Source organism: Aegilops tauschii, chromosome 3, assembly GCF_002575655.3.
Source record: "Aegilops tauschii subsp. strangulata cultivar AL8/78 chromosome 3, Aet v6.0, whole genome shotgun sequence".
NCBI lineage: Eukaryota > Viridiplantae > Streptophyta > Magnoliopsida > Poales > Poaceae > Aegilops > Aegilops tauschii.
This window is the reverse complement of record NC_053037.3, coordinates 287287856-287308146: the sequence shown is the minus strand read 5'-3', so window position 1 is coordinate 287308146 and position 20291 is coordinate 287287856. Positions and strand designations below refer to the sequence as shown.

General features: G+C 47.1%; 1 protein-coding gene across 1 annotated transcript; it reads left to right on the top strand.

Annotated features, from left to right (window-relative positions):
- Positions 1 to 16800: 16800 nt before the first annotated feature.
- On the top strand, positions 16801 to 20091 carry LOC109761891 (IQ domain-containing protein IQM1). The gene is made up of 8 exons (XM_020320699.4): positions 16801 to 17168; positions 17440 to 17944; positions 18046 to 18226; positions 18319 to 18407; positions 18525 to 18612; positions 18726 to 18863; positions 18969 to 19163; positions 19251 to 20091. The coding sequence occupies exons 2-8, from the start codon at positions 17514 to 17516 to the stop codon at positions 19785 to 19787; spliced, it is 1659 nt and encodes a 552-aa protein (XP_020176288.1). The 5' UTR covers positions 16801 to 17168; positions 17440 to 17513; the 3' UTR covers positions 19788 to 20091.
- The last annotated feature ends 200 nt before the right edge of the window (positions 20092 to 20291 follow it).

Genomic DNA, 20291 nt, shown 5'->3' with positions numbered 1-20291 from the left:
AAATACATCTTGGTATTCCCTGGGTGAATCAAGTACGGTGAATCATGGGCTTCTTGCAAAATCAACTTCCTGATCTCCGGATCATTTGGCACATATACGCGGTCCTCGAACCATAAGGTATCGTGCTCATCCTCACGAAATCCCTTGGCTTTTCCTTTGCTCATCTTCGCCTTTATCTCTTCAATCTCCTTGTCTGTCTTCTGAGCTTCTCTGATCCTTTCCATCAAGGTAGACTGAATCTCCAATGTCGCTAAATAGCCTCTTGGGACTATCTCCAAACATAGCTCACGTATGTCCTCGGCTAACTCCTGAGGTAACTCTCCTGTCATGAGGGTGTTGACATGACTCTTGCGGCTCAACGCGTCTGCTACTACGTTAGCCTTTCCAGGGTGATATTGCAATCTCATATCATAGTCTTTGATGAGCTCCAACCATCTCCTCTGTCTGAGGTTTAACTCCTTGTGCATGAAAATGTACTTCAAACTCTTGTGATCCGTGTACACCTCACAATGGTTTCCGATGAGAAAATGTCTCCATGTCTTCAATGCATGCACCACGGCTGCTAATTCCAAATCATGCGTAGCATAATTCTTCTCATGGGGTTTAAGTTGTCGTGAAGCATACGAAACAACTCTTCCTTCCTGCATAAGCACTGCTCCAAGTCCTCGACGAGAAGCGTCGCAATAAACTTCATAGTCCTTGCGTTGATCTGGCAGAATCAACACTGGTGATGTAACCAATCGTTTCTTCAACTCTTGGAAACTAGCTTCACATTCCTCAGTACAATTGAATTTGGTGTCCTTCTTCAATAGCTCAGTCATGGGCTTAGCAATCCTTGAGAAATTCTCGATAAATCTCCGGTAGTATCCTGCAAGTCCAAGAAAACTCCGGATTTCTCCAACTGTCGTGGGTGATTCCCAACTGGTCACTGTGTCAACCTTGGCAGGGTCTACTATTATTCCTTCTCCAGAAATAACATGTCCAAGGAATCCAACTTCCTTCAACCAAAACTCACATTTACTGAACTTGGCATACAACTGATGTTCTCTGAGCTTCTCAAGTACCAATCGTAAATGCTCCTCATGCTCTTCTTCATCCTTGGAAAATATTAAGATATCATCAATGAACACCACGACGAACTTATCCAAAAATTCCATAAACACTTTGTTCATCAGGTTCATGAAATAGGCCGGTGCGTTAGTCAATCCAAATGACATAACAGTATACTCATACAATCCATATCTGGTGGTAAATGCCGTCTTGGGTATATCCTGCTCTCGAATCTTTAACTGATGGTATCCCGATCGTAGATCGATCTTGGAAAATACTTTAGCTCCTTGCAGGCGGTCAAACAAATCATTGATCATCGGCAGTGGGTACTTGTTTTTGATGGTCACTTCATTCAATCCTCGGTAATCAACAACCATCCTTAGTGATCCATCTTTCTTCTCTACTAGAAGTACTGGTGATCCCCAAGGTGACGAACTTGGGCGAATATAGCCTTTATCCAGTAACTCCTTGATCTGCTTCTTAATTTCCTCCAAATCCTTTGCGGGCATCCTGTACGGTCTCTTAGATATTGGCCTTGTGCCTGGCAAAAGTTCAATCAAAAACTCAATATCTCTATCTGGTGGCATGCCTGGCAACTCTTCCGGAAATACATCCGGATAATCCTTCACCACTGGTACTTCCTCCTGTACAACTCCTGATAAGGAATTCACTTGAGTCCTCTTCGGCATATGCCTGGATACATACTTGATCCTCTTTCCTTCCGGGGTGGTAAGCAAAATAGTCTTGCTGGCACAATCGATGTTTCCTCCATACAACGATAGCCAATCCATTCCCAAAATCACATCCAAACCTTGCGATTCCAAAACAATGAGGTCTGAGGGGAAAACATGCCTTCCAATGGCCAACGGTATCTTAAAACATCCTTGGGTGGTCATATACTCTGCTCCTGGCGAGGTTACTAACATGGGGCTTTTGAGAACTTGGGTGGACATCTTAAACTTGTTTACGAATCCCCTTGATATGTATGAATGCGATGCACCAGTATCGAAAAGAACAGTTGCAGTAAATGACTTAACCAAAAACTTACCTATTACTGCATCAGGCTGAGCTTCAACCTCCTCCACGCTCACGTGGTTCACATGTCCTTTGTTGAACGGGTTCGGCTTCTTCCCAGAGCTTCCATTGCCATTTCCATTTTGGGCTTCGGGACAATCAGTAGCATAATGTCCTGTCTTCTGGCACTTGAAACAAGTAATGTGACTTAGATCTCTCTTAGTTGGGGTAGATGAGTTGGTGCGGTTCTGTCCGTTTCCTCCTCCATTCCCATTACCATTCTTGGAGCCATTATGGTGGTGCGAACTACCTCCTCCATGGGTATGCTGAAACTGTCCTCCCGGCTTCGGGGTAAATCGTGGCTTCTGCTGGGCTCCAGAATTGTACTTCCCTTGTCCATACTTCCTCTTGCGGTTTTCAATCTGTTGTTGCTTCCCTTCAATCATGAGAGCTCTATCTACCAGCTCCTGGTAGTTGTTGAAAGTTGCTACCATCAACTGCATACTCAGCTCATCATTCAATCCTTCCAGAAATTTCTCCTGCTTGGCTGCATCCGTAGCAACGTCATCTGGTGCATAACGTGCTAACTTACTGAAATCTTCCACATACTGGCCTACGGTGCGTCCTCCTTGGCGTAGGTTGCGAAACTCACGCTTCTTCATAGCCATAGCTCCTGCTGAAACATGAGCTGTACGGAAAGCTTGCTGAAACTGGTCCCATGTGACAGTGTCAATAGGGTGCGTGGCTGTATAATTCTCCCACCATGATGCTGCGGGTCCATCAAGCTGATGTGCGGCAAAACGCACTCTTTCCGCATCTGTGCATCCTGCAGTGGTCAACTCCCTTCCAACTTTGCGGAGCCAATCATCTGCTACAATCGGCTCGGTGCTACTGGAAAACACCGGCGGGTTTAGCCTTAAGAAACGGGCTAAGTGGTCAACAGGTGGTGGTGGCGGTGGGTTGTTGTTGTTGTTGTTGTTGTTGTTGCCTTGGTTCTGAACTAACACTTGCATCAGGGCATTCTGTTGCTGAATCAACTGGGTGATCTCGGGCGGGAAAACAAATCCGGTATCGCGTCTCGGAGGCATCTGATAGGTTTAGAAAAGATGAGAATTAAGAATAGAATGAGGTCTAGAGAGAAAACACTACCCATATGCTCATGAGAAAAATTCAATCAATATCACTCAATCAATCCAAACAAGGCAAAACAATCGATCTAACTAGCGTTACAAAGTGCTTGAACTGTACTACTAAATGGGGGAAAACTACTACTGATATGGTAGTCTACTACAAATTCTGATCCGTTGAAGACTCCATGATGTCTGCTCCAGCTTCATCAATCCATTCCTCTTCACTTGGTTCCGAGTCGGTGTTGTCGATGATGATGTAGTTATCCGAACAAGTGCATTCGTCGACTTCTGCTTTTGGCACTGGATTTCTCACGAATGCTCCAATCTTATTCTCTAGGTCGTCAATCTTCCCGACTAGTGCGTTGATTTCTTCCAAATAGTCTTCGCGTGTAGTCTTGAGTTCTTCTTGGAGTTCCTTGATCTTCGTGAATGCCTTCTTCAGTTCTTCCTTGTCCGTGCACATCTGATTCTCCTGGCGTCGAATATGTTGGTTCTGCTCCTGGATGAAAGCTGCAATTGATCCATCCTTCTTGGTCTTGATCATCTCCCATTGCGCGTCTCGACGTCCACAAATCTGGTAAATTGTATCCTTAAGCTCCTGGTGATAGACTTCTCCAATCCGTCCCATGGCGATATGTGCGGCCATGCTCTTCCCTAAGCTCCAAGTTGGTGCTTCGAAAACCAACCTCATGGGTTCCGTAATTGGCGCAAACGTCCTTCCTGGAATGATAACTTGAATCTTCCAGCTCTCCTCTTCAGGTAATGTGGCGTTGTAGGTTCCGGTGATGCTTGGTATTCCTATGTTCAAGTACTTGGTGACTTCCTTCAAATGTCGTCCAAATGGCGTGTCTTCATCTGGTTGCATGAACTTGCTCCTTGCATTCGCCATTCCTAAAAGAGTAGAAAGTGGAGAGGGGTCAGAAATGAGAAGAGAGAAGTTTTCTAGGGCTTAAGCTTAGTGGTCGTGTCCTATGGTCACCGTGTGCTCTGATACCAACTTTGTAGCGACCAGACCTCAAATGGCCTGTGCTGCTGTGCACCAGTGTCATCCCTGGATCAGTAATGCTAACACGCACAGTACAAATGGAGGATTTATAGCAGAGTAGCAATCACACACTTATTACATCGAATATCTCCGAAGAGAATAAATATGATAAACATGGCTTAAGGCCATCTAATAACGATAACAGCGGAAGACTTGGAAGATAAGTGAGTCCATCAACTCCAGCGGCATCACTGAGTATAAGACCACGACCTAAGGCACCTTACTCGTCGTCTGAAAAGTCTGCAACATGAAACGTTGCAGCCCGAAACGGGTCAGCACATAGAATATGCTGGCAAAGCAACCCATAGAGAGCGATGAACAATGATATGGCTATACTACATGCATATATGGCTGGTGGAAAGCTCTATGGTTACAGTTTTTGCGAAAAGCCAATTTTATCCTACTGCAAAGGAATAAATTTTATTTAACTATCATGGTGGTTGAAACATTGAGAAGGTACCTCCAACTCAATCCCAATTAAGTGTCATCATTAACCCAACAAAATTAATTATAAGTATCACGGTGATGAGATTCAAATGATAATCCAGATACTAGATACTCAAGTTGTCCATAACCGGGGACACGGCTAATCATGATCAGTTTGTACACTCTGCAGAGGTTTGTGCACTTTTCCCCACAAGACTCGATCGCCTCCGCTTGATTCTCGCACTGCATGATGTTTGAGAAACGGATGACCGAGACACAGTCTTTCAGAAACAATCACTCTCTACTCTGGATGGACCGGTACACCTACTTTCCCCTACATCTGCTAGTCCACCTCTTCAAGAGATCCTGTAACCTACTCAGCTATGCTAGAGCCCATAATAGCTTGTGGCTGCACACGGAAGTTTCTAGCATGAATAATCTTATGATCCCTTTGAGCCTGGGTGGCGGACCTTATACATACAAACAACACTGGGTTCTCCAGGTGCCTCAATCCACCCAGATGTGAGTTTTAGTTGCCACCTTAAGTTGAACCATTATTAAACACTCACATCTGTCATGAATATCTCTCAAACCCAATCCACGTCTACGAGCATAGCATGGCAGTAATAAAAGCAACGTAGAAGTAACTCCCAAGGGTTTGACAGGAAACATGTAATAGGTACTACCTCAACTACTTCCCAATACCCACAATTTAATTAGATCCTAATCATGTAATGTGTTTGAGGAAATAGATCTAATGCAATAAAACTGGGTATGAACGGGGTATGATCAAAGTGTTACTTGCCTTGCTGATGATCCGCAAAACCTAGCGATTCGAAGTAACAAGCGGCACACTCCGGGTACTCTATCGCAAACAAACAAGCATACAATCAGTACTCAACTAATGCACAGGTAAAACTCAAAAGAAAGATCCAACCAGAAAGTTCAACTTAAGAACTCCGGTTTGCAAAAAGAATCAACTCGAAAGAAGCAACGAAAGTCAAACGGCGAAAGAAAGAAACTTCGTTTGCTAATCTGGATCTAGGTCAAATTTTACTGTAGCAAAAACTTGTTTGAGTAGGTTAAACGGAAAGAGAATTTCGAGACGAAACTCTAGGCGCTTGAATCACCTGATTCCGATAAACGAGCGAAAAGTTAAACAGATTCAAAGTTTCGATCAGAAATCGAATCTGAGAAAATAACGAGAAAATCCGACGAAAAAGAAAAACGGACGAACGGTTAAATAACGGACGTTCGTTAACAGAGAAAAACCGATGAACGCGTTCGTTAAAACGAACGGTTTGGTGAACGCTCGCAAAATAATAAAACCGAAAAAAAACCGATCTAGGGTTTTTTTTAAAAAACAAAAAGGTTTTTTTTCAGAAAAACCGGTCAACACGAACGGGCAGTACCTCGTCGGGCTTGCTCCGGCGAGGGGCTCCGGCGGGGCGCGGGCTCGGCGCGAGGGGCGGCGGGGGTGCGGGGCTCGGGGCGGCGGCTCCTGCGGCGAGGCAAAAGTGGCGGCGGCGGCGGGGCTAGATGCGGCGGTGGCGGCGGGCTTCTCCGGCGGCGGTGACGGCGAAAACGGGGGGGAGGGGTATATATAGAGGGGGGGTGAGGGCGGCTTGGGGGAGGGGCAAACTGAGGCGGCGGCGGGCTCCCGTGGCGAGGCCGGACTCCGGCGGCGCGTCTCCCGTGCGGGAAGAGGAAGCCGCGGCGGGTGGGCCGTCGGCTGGGCCTTTGGCCCAGTCGGCGCGGGCGCGTTTTTTTTTTATAAATAAGTTCCTCGGGAAAAATTGCGTAGGAAAATAAATAAAAATCAGAAAAATAGGAAATAAATTTTCCCCGTCTAGTTAGAAAATCTAGAATAGGGTGAACATTTTTAAAATCAAAAATACATATTTTGAAAACATGCATATTTTTAAATGCAATAAAAATTGCAAATAAAATCCAATAAATTCCAAATAATGATTTTAACATTTTTCCTCCAGTATTTCAATTGTTTTGGAGAAGTCATATTTTCTCCTCTCGTTTAAAATGAAATATTTTTCCGGAGAGAAAAATAATTAAGATCCCAATCCTCGTTTGAAAAAAAATCAAATAAGAAAATTCGAGAAAATCCCCAACTCTCTCCGAGGGTCCTTGAGTTGCTTAGGATTTATCGAGGATTTGTCAAAATGTAACAAAACATGATATGCAAATGATGATCTATGTATAACATTCCAAATTGAAAATTTGGGATGTTACATCTGCAAAATGAAAAATAAGAAAGTTAGAACAAGAAGAGTAGAACAAGAAGAAGACTAGAACAAGAAGAGTAGAACAAGAAGAAGACTAGAATAAGAAGAGTATGTCATTTATGAGCTAACTTACGTGAAATGGATCATATATGAGCTAACTAAGTTGAAATGGGTCGTTTATGAGCTAGCTAAGGTGAAATAGATCATTTATGAGCTAACTTAGTTGAAATGGGTCGTTTATGAGCTAACTAAGGTCAAATGGATCGTTTTTGAGGTAACTAAGGTGAAATGGATTGTTTTTTAGCTAACTTAGGTGAAATGGATCATTTATGAGCTAACTTAGTTGAAATGGATCGTTTTTGAGCTAACTTAGGTGAAATGGATCATTTATGAGCTAATTTAGTTGAAATGGATCTTTTTGAGCTAACTTAGGTGAAATGAATCATTTAAGAGTTAATCTAGGTGAAATGGATCGTTTTTTAGCTAACTTGGTGAAATGGATCGTTTATGAGCTAAATTAGTTGAAATGGATCGTTTATGAGATAACCTAGGTAAGATGGGTCATTTTGGAGTTAACCTAGGTGAAATGGGTCATTTTAAAGCTAACGTAGGTAAAATGGATCATTTAGGAGCTAATCTAGGTAAAATGGGTCATTTTTGAGCTAACTTGGATGAACTGGATCATTTATAAGCTAACCTAGGTAAAATGGGTCATTTTAGAGCTAACTTAGGTAAAATGGATCGTCTATGAGCTAACTAAGCTAATTATGCAATTTTTGACATAAGTAAGCTAAGTACAGATCATTTTAGAGCTAACTTAGGTAAAATGGATGGTTTTGGAGGTCAGTAAGCTTATTAAGTCATTTTGGAGGAGAAGAAGCTAAGTCTAGGTCATTATGGTAAGCATTGGAGGAAATAAAGCTAAGTCTAGGTCTTTATGCATGTGTTAAGCAAAACACTAGATAAACTGACCAAGATCCAGGAGGTGTAGGAGCGGGGTGGCTCGTGTCGGTAGCTGGAGAAGATCGTGCGATGCTTGTCTGGAGTTACGCTGCACCAAAGATCATTTCCAATGTCTTGTTAGCATGATGACACTCAAATGTTAAGACTAGCAAGTAATGTCCATTCAAATAAAACTCACCGTGGTCCCAGGAGCAATCACTGGCATCGGCGGAGCGGTCTGACCTGTCTTCTCGCACACAGACTGCACATTTGGTTTTGACAACTCAGTCATACTAGTTAGTAATGAGACAAACACTACATGAATGTTTTGGCTAATCTGCAGAAGAAACTTACCACAAGGAGCTCGTACATGGCCCTTGCCTGCATGTCATTCCGTGCCCTCTCCTCCTCCATCATCTTTGTCGTCCTCTCCTCCAACTCCCGCTGCCTCTCCGCCGCCTCCGCCAGAAGTTTCTCCGTTCTATCTCTCTCACTCTGTATAGCAGCCTGCAACACCACTCACATGACCATTTGTAATCATTGATGGAAGCGCACACAATGTAAAGGAGAAAGATGTCGGGGGTCGGGGTGACTAATAATGGAGAAACACCACTCACGTGACTAATAATTCACAAATATATGACCCCGTCGGCCTCTGGAAGGCCAAAGATCACCTTTTCGGGAGGTGTCGGGGGTCGGGGTGTCGTGTCGGTGTCGGGGTGCCGTGTCGGGGTCGGGGTCTCGGGGTCGGGGTGTCGGGTCGGGGTGCCGGGTCGGGGTCGGGGTGCCGTGTCGGTGTCAGGGTCGGGGTGTCGGGTCAGGCTCGGGGTCGGGGTCTCGGGGTCAGGGTGTCGGGGGTGTCGTGTCGGTGTCGGGGTGCCGTGTCGGGGTCGGGGTGCTGTTTCGGGGTCGGGGGTCGGGGTGTCGTGTCGGGGTCAGGGGGTTAGGGGGTCGGGTGTCGGGGTGGTGTTGGGGTTGGGGGTCAGGGGGTCAGGGGGTCTTCTCATTCTTCTACTACTTCTACTTCTTCTCATTCTTCTACTTCTTCTCATCCCCCGTCTTCTTCTTCTTCTTCTTCTTCTTCTTCTTCTTTCTCCTCCTCCTCCTCCTCCTCCTCCTCTTCTTCTTCTTCTTCTTCTTCTTCTTCTTCTTCTTCTTTCTCCTCCTCCTCCTCCTCCTCCTCTTCTTCTTCTTCTTCTTCTTCCCCCTTCTACTTATTCTACTTTTCGTCTTCTTTTTTCATCTTTTTCACTTCCTTTAATTATGACTATTTAACTAAAACCTAACACCAGTCTAATATAATCCAATCTAATTAATCTAATCTAGCTAACTATATAACCTAAACCTAAACTAAAAACCTAAACTAATTAAAACTAAACTATTTAAACTAATTAAACCTAAACTAATTAAACTAAATAACCTAAACTGAAAAAACTTAAACTAAAAAACCTTATCTAAACAGAAAAGAAAAACAAAAAAACAGAAAAGAAAATAGGACACAGGGGGGCGGCAGGGGCTCACCGTGGGGGGCGGCGACGGGTCAGGGAGGGGGCAGCGACGGGGCGGCAGCGAGGCGGCGCAGCGATGGGGAGGGAGGGGCAGCGATGGGCGGCGCTCCTCGGGGGGCGGTCGACCCGCGGCTGCAGCGGCAGCGGCGGTTGGTCGGGGGTCGGGGGCGGGGACGGGCACGGCGGTACGGGGCCTGGACGGCCGCGGCGCGGCTGGCCGACATGGAAGGAGCGGCGGGGCCGCGATGGAGGTTGGGGAGGGGTGCGGGGAGGCCGGCTACGCCGGACGGGGTCGGCGGCGGCACGGGCTGGTGTGGGCGGGGCGATGTGGAAGAGGCGGCGAGGGTGCAGTGGAGGTCGGGGCACCACAGGGGAGGGGTGTGGGGCGGCGGGGCGGCCGGCTACGGCAGACGGGGTCAGCGGCGGCGGCGCGGGTGTGGGTGGGGACGAATGAGAGAGTGGGGAGAAGAGACGGGGCGGGACGGCCGTTAACGTAGCCGCCTCTTTGCCGTCTGCCAACGGTCGGCAAAGTTTCTTACTGGACCCACCCACCTCTTTACCGTGTGCTAGCGGACGGCAAAGATTCTTTGCCGTCCGCTGACTGACGACAAAGAACTGGCTGATGGCAAAGACTTCGTTTGCCATCAGCCACATCTTTGCCGTCTGTTTTCTTGTGGCTGACGGCAAAGACCTTCTTTGCCGTCAGCCAGCAGTCGGCAAAGAGGTGGCAGACGGCAAATAAGTGGATTCCAGTAGTGATTGTTACTCAAAAACACACCTCTCCGGTACATATGTTTGGGCCACACGCATGCAGTGGTTGTCTTCGGGACTAGCTACTTGCGTGATTATTGGCGAGCTAGCCCATCTGCGGGGTCGCATGGACGGCCATCACTTTGACCAACAACAAGAGAGAGGTTGTACGACCAAGGTGGATTATTCTTGGTCCGTTTTACGATCCATCTTGGTGAGATATATGCCTCTCTGGCCCGCCGACTGAAAGTGTGTGTGTGTGTGGGGGGCGCTACTTCGCACTTTGCTAGGTGAACCTCGGTTGGGGGCATGCATTCATAGCTTAGGATTCCCTTCGTAGCGACACGAGGGGGGTGGGGGGCTGCTAGCTACTTCGCACTTTGCTAGGTGAACCTCGGTTGGGGGGGGAGGGGGCATGCATTCATAGCTTAGGATTCCCTTCGTGCTGACACGAGGGGGGGCTACTAGCTACTTCGCACTTTGCTAGGTGAACCTCGGTTGGGGGGAGGGGCATGCATTCATAGCTTAGGATTCCCTTCGTGCCGACACGAGGGAGGGATGGCTGCTAGCTACTTAGCACTTTGCTAGGGTGAACCTCGGTTGGGGGGGAGGGCATGCATTCATAGCTTAGGATTCCCTTCGTGCAGACACGAGGGAGGGGGCTGCTAGCTACTTCACACTTTTCTAGGTGAACCTCGGTTGGGGGGCATGCATTCATAGCTTAGAAATCCCTTCGTGCCGACACGAGGGAGGGGGGCTGGTAGCTACTTTGCACTTTGCTAGGTGAACCTCGGTTGGGGGGGCATGCATTCATAGCTTAGGATTCTCTTCGTGCCGACACGAGGGAGGGGGGCTGCTAGCTACTTCGCACTTTGCTAGGTGAATGAACCTCGGTTGGGGGGGGCATGCATTCATAGCTTAGGATTCCCTTCGTGCCGACACGAGGGAGGAGGGGGGCTGCTAGCTACTTCGCACTTTGCTAGGTGAACCTCGGTTCGGGGGGGGGGGGGAGGGGGCATGCATTCATAGCTTAGGATTCCCTTCCTGCCGACACGAGGGGGGTGGGGCAAGCAATACCGTGCGCTTTGCGAGAGAGGTGCCACATCGAAGTTGCGTTTGGTATTTGAAAATCAAACCACCCTTTTGATACATAAATTTTTTCCACATGCAAGTGTGTTCGTGTTCTGACCCTCTCCCGCGTCATTTTTCGCCAAATTTATGAACATTAGACAAGTCGGATGACGCAACAGACACGGTTCACTAAAACTAACCGTGTGGCACACTGGTGCACCTATCACGCACACATCCGCACAGTACATTGGGCTCCACGAGGCTCCCCCTCTCAAAAATATCTGCCCGCCTCGAGGGTTTTTCTGTTTCATAACACACGGTTGTTATCTCCGGACCGTGTATGATGTTTCTTGTTCCCAATCCCGCCTGCATCCCTAGAAAATATCTGCCCGCCTCGAGGGTTTTTCTGTTTCATAACACACGGTTGTTATCTCCATACCGTGTGCGATGTTTCTTGTTCCCAATCCTGCCTTCATCCCTAGAAAATATCTGCCCGCCTCGAGGGTTTTTCTGTTTCATAACACACGGTTGTTATCTCCGGACCATGTGCGATGCACTATCATCAAAATTTTCAATAGCCCGGCATTTCACTCCCGCGTAGTAAAATTTTCAGTACCCGCATCATTTCCTCAAACACCCCCCTCCACACACACACACACACACCCACCAAAACCTCCTCGGGCGTGCGCGCGCGCGCGCACACACACACCCTCCCTCGCTCGAAACCCTAGCAAGGTCCCCGCCGCCGCAAGGCCTCCATTGTCAACATCTGCCGATTTGCCCGTGCAGCTTACCCACCGATCTCATACCCAGGCCGCCCTGAGTTTCTTAGATGACGCCTGCCAAACGACCCCTTTCCCACAGATCCCCATCCCCCACTCCAGAGCATCGCAGCCTAAGCCCGGCTACGCTTCCCGTGGAGCTCGAGGAGCGACTGGCCCAAAAGAGGTGTATAGCGGTCTCTTCACCCGACATCGCTGAGGAAGCTGACGACCATTACTGGCGGAAGGCACTCAAGCAGCGGGCTAGAGTCTGCGGGTATGTCTCATCCGCTGGCTACGACATCGTGGTCATCGACAGTGACGCCCTGAGGCGGGCTGTGTCACAGGTTAAGTGCCCCACCCCCAACCCCTCGGGTTCAACCGCCTTCGATCTCATCCAGGGCCCCGCCGCTGATCTCCTCTGGCTCGCTGTCAACAATTTTCCATTCTACATCGCCATCGAGCCCCCTTTTGTCATTTCTGAAGGACACGTTCTGCGACGCTGGCTTGGGATCCAAAGCTTCCAAGTCAGACCTCATCGATGGCGACCACGAGGAGGGCACCCTCTCCGACTCTTCCAAGGGGAAAGAGCCCATCTGCTCTTCCAAGGGGAAAGCCCCCGTCTGTGACATCAGGGAGGGCACCCTACAGTCGTGCTCTTCCAAGGGGAAGGAGCCCATCTGCGATAACATGGAGCGCATCCAGGGTCCATGCTCTTCCCACGAGAACGAGCCCATCTATGACAAGTGAGGAAACCCATGATTTGTTTATTTCAGTTGTTCACAATGTGATGCTCTATATGTGCAATTATTTACTGTGCAGTACATTTCATCAATCCAGTTTTAAACATACCAATAGGAATGCATATATTTGCTTGTTGTTAAGCCTGTTATAGCTAGCATATGCCTCTTTTAAAGTTTTTTGATTGTTCGGTTGTTTGTAGTTAGCATATGTACAGTTTCAAATGCTATCTTTGGTTGTTCGTAGTATGCCTTGTTTATTCCAGTTATTCACAACGTGATGTTCTATATGTGCAAGTATGAACTGTGCAGTTCAATTTCATCAGTACCAGTTTAAACAATACCACTATGAATGACTACATTTGGTTGCTGCATCTTGTAGTTAACATGCTTTCCATTTTTATTTAACCATAACCAGTGTACTTAGGCCGGCACAATACCAGTTTGAATGACTGTGTTTGCTTGTTGTTAAATGTTAGGCCTGTTGCAGTTAGCACACCTTTCCACTTGATTTGCTTTACTAGCGTGCTTAAACCTGCACACTGAAGCTATCTTTTGGAGATTATTTTGTTTGCCATGTATAATTTTAGTTGATGTTTAGCCTGTTGTGCTTAACATGCTTCTTGATGTACCTACACAGGACAATTTTGGGAATGACTGATGTTTTCCATCGAGGTTAGTTTCATCCCATGGCTTATATCTGCTCACTGTTCAGGATATCGGTAGGTGGTACCATTTAGGCCGGCGGCTGATAAGGGACTAATCGGTGAATCGGACTTTTAACTGAATATATCAGCAACCCATTTTTCGTTAGGTTAACTAGGGCCATACGTAATATATCTGAGGCTACATAGCAACATGCACTGTACTTAATGTCTAAATATGCAATCCTAGGCTACGTAGCAACAAGGAAGAGTGTTACATTAATGTTCTAATGATGTCTAGATATACGTAGAGGAGCAACAGCAGCAACAGCAACAACACAGCCCTGTTTGGATACTGAACTTAGCTAGAGGTTAAAGTTAGTTTCTAGCTCATTACTAACCCTAAACTAACTCCATCAAAAGAGTTGTTTGGATGGCAGGGTTAGATTGACAATAAATGCACTGGGAGAACTAGCTCCAATTAGCACCTCTTGGGTTGGATAGTTTTTTTGGGTGAGTTATAGATGCAACTATCTCAAACTAGCCCTCATGTTTAGATATACTTTAGGGCTATTTGAGCCCGAACTAGCTCAAACTAACTGTAACCCATGGATACGGCAGCAGTTAATCAGCCGATAATTTATAAGAATGAACTAAACTCCTTCTGGCCCATAATATAAGATGTTAATTCATCTAATATGTGAGTATATTGGATGTTATAAGATACTCCCTCCGTTCCTAAATATTTGTCTTTTTAGAGATTTCAAATGGACTACCACATACGGATGTATATAGACATATTATGAAAGAGTGTTGTACTACATCATTGTGCAATTGCTGTTTAGCTTCTAATATTAACTTGGTGCTTTTAGGTACATATGTCATTGGTAAAGATCCACGTTTCGATCCTTTCTGCGTATGGGGCAATGAGATATCGATGAACCAGCATCAAGTGAAGAAGCTGATAAAGATTGTTAGTAAAATGGGTCCAAAGATGGCAATTAAACTATTTGTTTACACTTTATCCAAGACAACAGCAAACTGCAGGATGGTAAGTAAGAACTCTGCAGCCTTCTTTTTACTGCACATAATGAGTTGTGTTAGATGACAATGTCTGAATCTTTTTTCTTTGTAGTGGTTGCCAAAGCAGTTTACTCAAGATTACCTCTCAAACTGCATGATTGGTGGGCATGCAAAGGTTAAAGTATTTCTACCAGAACACGATGATTATCTAGATGTTTTCATGAAGACCGTGAAGGATGGGCGGTCGGCCATCACAAGGGGTTGGACTAGAGTCGTGCGTGCCTTCTGCATGGAGGAGGGCACAATATGGGCATTCCGCTTCACCTTGTTCAGCAACCAGAATATATTTCGTCTCTTTCTTTACCGTCTTTAATAGTACAAGCATACAACTGTGGTTCACCATTCTTTATTTGGTTCTTATGTAATTCTTGAACATATGTACCTATGAATCAAATAATGCTTTGGTTGTTTGAACATGATGGATATGAATAAAGTTGTAGCATACATTCAAATTCAAATTCAAATCCAAATCCGATATAATTTGGAAAAGAAGCAATTAAATTACGGTGAAATTACGCTCTCCAGGTTGTTATGGCACACACGGTTGGTAAAACACAAACGTTTGTGATATGCACCATAATCCGAGACAGTTCACAGAGAGGAAACGTGTGCAAGCATGCACACAGTTGACGTTTGCAAAGCGTGTGCGATGCCAGACAATATCACAAACGGTGCAGGGAAACTAAACGTTTGTGTTAGTTGCCTTATCGTACACGATTCGCAACCATGAACTGTTTCTGATGAAGTATGCATCGTAAATGTTGCACCACAGAATAGCGTGTGCGATAGTTGTCGTGTACGACGATGTTACAACGGTCTGACGTTTCGTGATCCTGTCTGACACTCGTACGACGATTAGCTAATCTTCTTAACGGTGAACCGTTTGTGATGGGTCGCGCATCATACACGTTCTATAATAGTGAACCGTTTGTGATGGGCCGCGCATCGTAAACGTAGCACCACAGAATACCGACTGTGATGGCAATGCGAGTAGAAACGAGTAGGAGTACTGTAGGGGCCCTATCCCCGACGGTTTCTGGGTCGTGTGGTAAGGACCTCCCTATCGCCCACACTCACTTGGCGACGGTTCCAAATGCCGTCGCGGAAAGGGGTTGAAAACCGTTTGTTTAGGACCGACGCGCACCAGTGGTGTATGATTAGTGCACGATTGAATCGGGGGCGTCACAGGTCTCAGCACAAAATCCTCTTCTACTCCCTCTATGCCAAAATATAAGTCGTATTTTGGTCTACATTTAGAAGAAGAAAAAGTCTTATATTTTGATACGGTGGGAGTAGTATGTTTATATACATTACCGAAGGATGTACCACTAGCAGGTGGATGTCGACATGGAGGGAGAGTCAGTTGTACGTCGTCAGCCAGTGAGATACGATGCAAATTAATTAGAATATGAATAATGTAGAGCAGCCGCGATGGACAAGGTCGGACCGTCTACGTCCATCATCGACCTCATGTCCACAAGCTACGGACATGTCATGGACTCCAACGATGAGTGCATGGGAGGCGGCAGGACCTCGAGTCCCAAGTAGGTTGGTCATGTCCCTTGTCGTACTCTTCCTCGTCGGCGACTGCACCTTCACTTCACGGGTGTAATCTTTGCTAGACATGGATATAGCCAACGCCGGAGAGGAACAACAAGGACTTGAAGGGCGGGCGCGGCCATAGTTTTAAACTAGGTTTAGGCCAGGTCATTTTGTTTGATGAAATATGTCGAAAATGTAATGAATGTGCTCTGGTTCAGATTAGAGAAAAACATCTGGTTTGCATGCAAATTTATCATGTTTATGATCACATTTTTTATTTTAGTACTTCACATGGAAAAATCATTTGCTTTTGGTATTGTGTAGCAGTAAATTATGTATAGGACCAACTCATTTTATTTTGGTATTATGTACCTATACTTAAAATATGCATGATCAACTTATTTGCTCTCTTATGCTTGTTTTTTGAAAACAGTGTACTTGTCTTCATCACAATGTAGTGCAATTGTCCTGTTGCGGCGCAGGGAAGCGTGCGAGTAGTATTCTTGTATATATATATATATATTCCTGAGCGATGTACAGCACTAGCCCTAGCACGTGGATGTCGACACGGAGGAGGAGTCAGCCGTACGTCGTTAGCCAGTGAGATATCGTACGACGCAAATTAATTAGCGTCTCAATAATGCAGAGCAGCCTCTATGGCTGGCAGGTTGGCAGTAGATAGCAGCCTGGAATTAGTTACGATGGGTACCTTACCTGCAACGCTGTCCTGGTAAAACCAGAAGGATTCCGAAGCAGAAGCGCGTGAAAACGAAGCCGAAGACGCTGTTTTCTTGGACTGTCGCTGTCATTCGCTCAGTAGGGGTCATTTACTCCCTCCCTCCAAGTTATTGAACGCGGCCATCAACAGCAACAACAAGAGAAAAGAAATGAAAGGAAAATTTTAAGCGTGGGAAGTCCGGCACGCACGCGGCCGCGTCTACGCGGATCCTTCGTCTCGTCTCGTCTCCGCTCGTGCCAGCGACGACCGGTCAGCCACAGCCGGTCTTCCGCCTCCGTCCGTCCTCCTCTGCATCTAACTTGGACTTGTGCTCCCCTCGGCAACCGCAACCCCGTCCCCCGCCCCCACGCCGCTCCTCCTACTCCTAGTATATAGCTGCGCAATCCCTAACCTTAACTCCCATCCATCGCCTCTTCCCCTGCTTCTTCCACCTTCCCGCTCTCTGCTCCACTTCATCTGCTGCGCCCCGCCCATCCATCCTTGGTACGTACGTTCACCATCTACTAGTTCTAGCTCTAGTTCTAGTTGATTGTTGCTCTTCTTCTCCGTGAACTTGGCCATGCTTCTTCATGGAGCTTGTCATGTCATGGTTAAACAGAGCTGCATGTTTGTTATTTTCTTCCTTCAGTCTTTCGGTTAAAAGAGCGGGTCATGATGTTTAGCTCGGCTGTGCTTTCATAGCCCAACACCTACCAAACCAATTTGTTTCCCATGACATGATGAGCTTATCTCCTTCTGTGATTTGCCCTTGCAGAAACATCAAGTTGACCCTCTGGCTGGGCCACAGCGGTTGCAGAGACAACAAGTCTCCTCCACAAAAGGGGTGAGATGTCCTCGCTGAGGCCGCTCAACACGGAACCAAGTTTTCTCCACTCCCCGAAGCTGCAGAGCCCGAGGGATGCCTGCGCCGCGCCGCTGAGGTCGCCGTCGCCGAGGGTCGTCGCCGGCCCGCCAAAGAAGAGGATGGCGCGCGCCGGAGGCCTCCTCGAGAGGTCGCTCAGCTTCAAGAACTGGGAGGCGGAGGTTGGCGCCGATGAGCCAGAGGCGGCGACCCGGTCCATCAACGGCGCGCGCCCCGGGACCCTCCTGCTCCACAGCCCCGGAAGCAAGCAGCAGCAGTCGCCGTCCAAGGCGCACTTCGTCTCTCCAAGGCCTCAGGCCGAGCTGGACGACGCGGCCACCAAGGTCCAGAAGCTCTTCAAGGGCCACCGGACCCGGAGGAACCTCGCGGACTGCGCCATTGTCGTGGAGGAGCTCTGGTAAGTAACTCCCCTGCATCTTCATCTGCATCTGCATGCATGTTGATTGGAGTACATCGTGCCTGACCAAAACAATTTCAACGTTGAAATTATTCATTCAGGTGGAAGGCCTACGATTCCGCATCACTCAACATCAAGTCCATCTCCTTCTTTGACGAGGCCAAGCAGGAGACGGCTGCTTCCCGCTGGTCAAGGGCTGGGAAGAGGATTGCCAAGGTCGGCAAGGGGCTCTCCAAAGACGAGAAGGCCCAGAAACTGGCACTGCAGCATTGGCTCGAAGCTGTAAGCTTCTCCCTCCATGCCTTCTCCTTTGGTTTCCACAAAATCATACAGTAAGTTTTTATACTCAAGTCAAAATCTTTGTGATTCTTCAGATTGACCCGCGCCATCGCTACGGCCACAATTTGCACCTCTACTACGACATCTGGTCCGCGAGTTCCAGCACAGAGCCCTTCTTCTACTGGTAATTACCTTACTTGGTCCTGCTCATCTGAAACATGTTCCTAATCCTAGGGTGGGGTGCAATTACAGGGAGGTTTGCAGTGATCGTGACAGCGCGTTCCTTGTTTTGTATTTTCAGGCTGGATATCGGAGCCGGGAAAGACGTGCATCACCAAAAGTGTCCGAGAAGCAAGCTGTATTCCCAATTGATTATGTACCTCGGACCAGTAAGTGACGTCCTCTTTTCTGTCTCAAGATAGACAGACCTCAAAGTTGCATCTTGCTTGTTCAAATTTCCAAGAGATTAATTGATCTGATTTGAATGTTACTTGAATCGCAGAACGAGAGGGCAAGGTATGAGGTTATTGTGGATCAAGGGAAGCTCATGTACAGGAGAAGCGGGCTTCTCGTAGAAACCACCGAGGATTCCAAATGGATATTTGTGCTGAGCACAACTAGATCACTATACATCGGGCAGGTACTACTTGGAGTGTTCCATCCTTTTCTTCTCTCTAGTTAAGCAGTCGTGCATTCTGTGCCATGATGAATCAGTCCTGACTGTAAATTGATCTCTTGTGAGCAGAAGAAGAAGGGTAAATTTCAGCACTCAAGTTTCCTGGCCGGGGCGGCGACAACCGCTGCCGGTAGGTTGGTTGCCAAAGATGGCATTCTTAAGGCAATATGGCCTTACAGCGGCCACTACCTCCCAACAGAGGAGAACTTCAGGGAGTTCATCAGTTTCTTGGAGGAGAACAATGTGGATCTAGCTAACGTCAAGGTAACTTACCACTCATACTAATACTTATATCGTCTTAATAACCACCAGGGATACCATATCTGATAAGCATTTGCAATTCATTTACAGAGGTGTTCCGTGGACGACGACGAGTACCCATCGTTCAAGAAGACCTCAGACGAGCCTACTGAAATGGAAGAACATGACGAGAAGCCCACCGAGGCGCAACATGATGGGACCCTCAACAGCTCGCAAATTGAACTGCCTGAGATGGACATCATCAAGGAAATGGTTGCCGAGGACAACGCGGAGACCGAGGCAGCAGCGACCAAGATGGCCAGTCTCCCATCCTTCAAATGGGCAACCGCTGCTGGCGCGCGGATCGGCTGTGTCCGCGACTACCCGGCTGATCTCCAGAGCATGGCTCTCGAGCATGTCAACCTGTCACCAAGAGTGGTGCCGTCTCCGAGCGCGAATCGGCTGCCCATCCCGTCACCTCGGCCCAGCCCCAAGATCAGGCTGTCTCCCCGGCTGCACTACATGGGCCTTCCTACCCCCACCGGCCGCCGGCTCCCGATCCCGAGCCCGGAAATCAGGAGGCAGCAGTTCATGGGCTTTCAGACACCGGAAGTGTCTCTCACTCTCCCCAAGCACAAGGCCAAGTGATTTTTCATGTCGCCATCTCGCGGCACCTATTACAAGGCTGCTGCTATTGAAGCTATAACAGCAGTTTTAGATATAGTTATTATAGCTAGATCAGAGATACTCACAATTTTGTTTCTTATGGTTGGTTCTTTGGTTCTGTTTCGTGTCACCGTTCTTTAGTATGTTCATCTTCTTATTTGACCTGAGGTGCGTCGGCTGTAGTGTAAAGTGTAGACTACAGCTGCCTAGCCTCAAACCACAACTCTGCAAATAAGCCATGTAACTTTCCAGCTTTGTTTTGATAATAAAAGGGTTGTTTTGTTCATCATGTTGATGTTGATGATGTTTATGTGTCTGAACCATTTATTTTATTGCATGCATTTGCAGCAGGAATGTAGGACACACTCTAATGTTATTCGATTGGAAGAACAAAAGAAAAACAGATTTGCTAAAATTAGCTATTGCACATCTAACTGTACCACCGTTGGATGAAAGCCCTCTTAAGATTCGTGCTTTCTTTTTCCA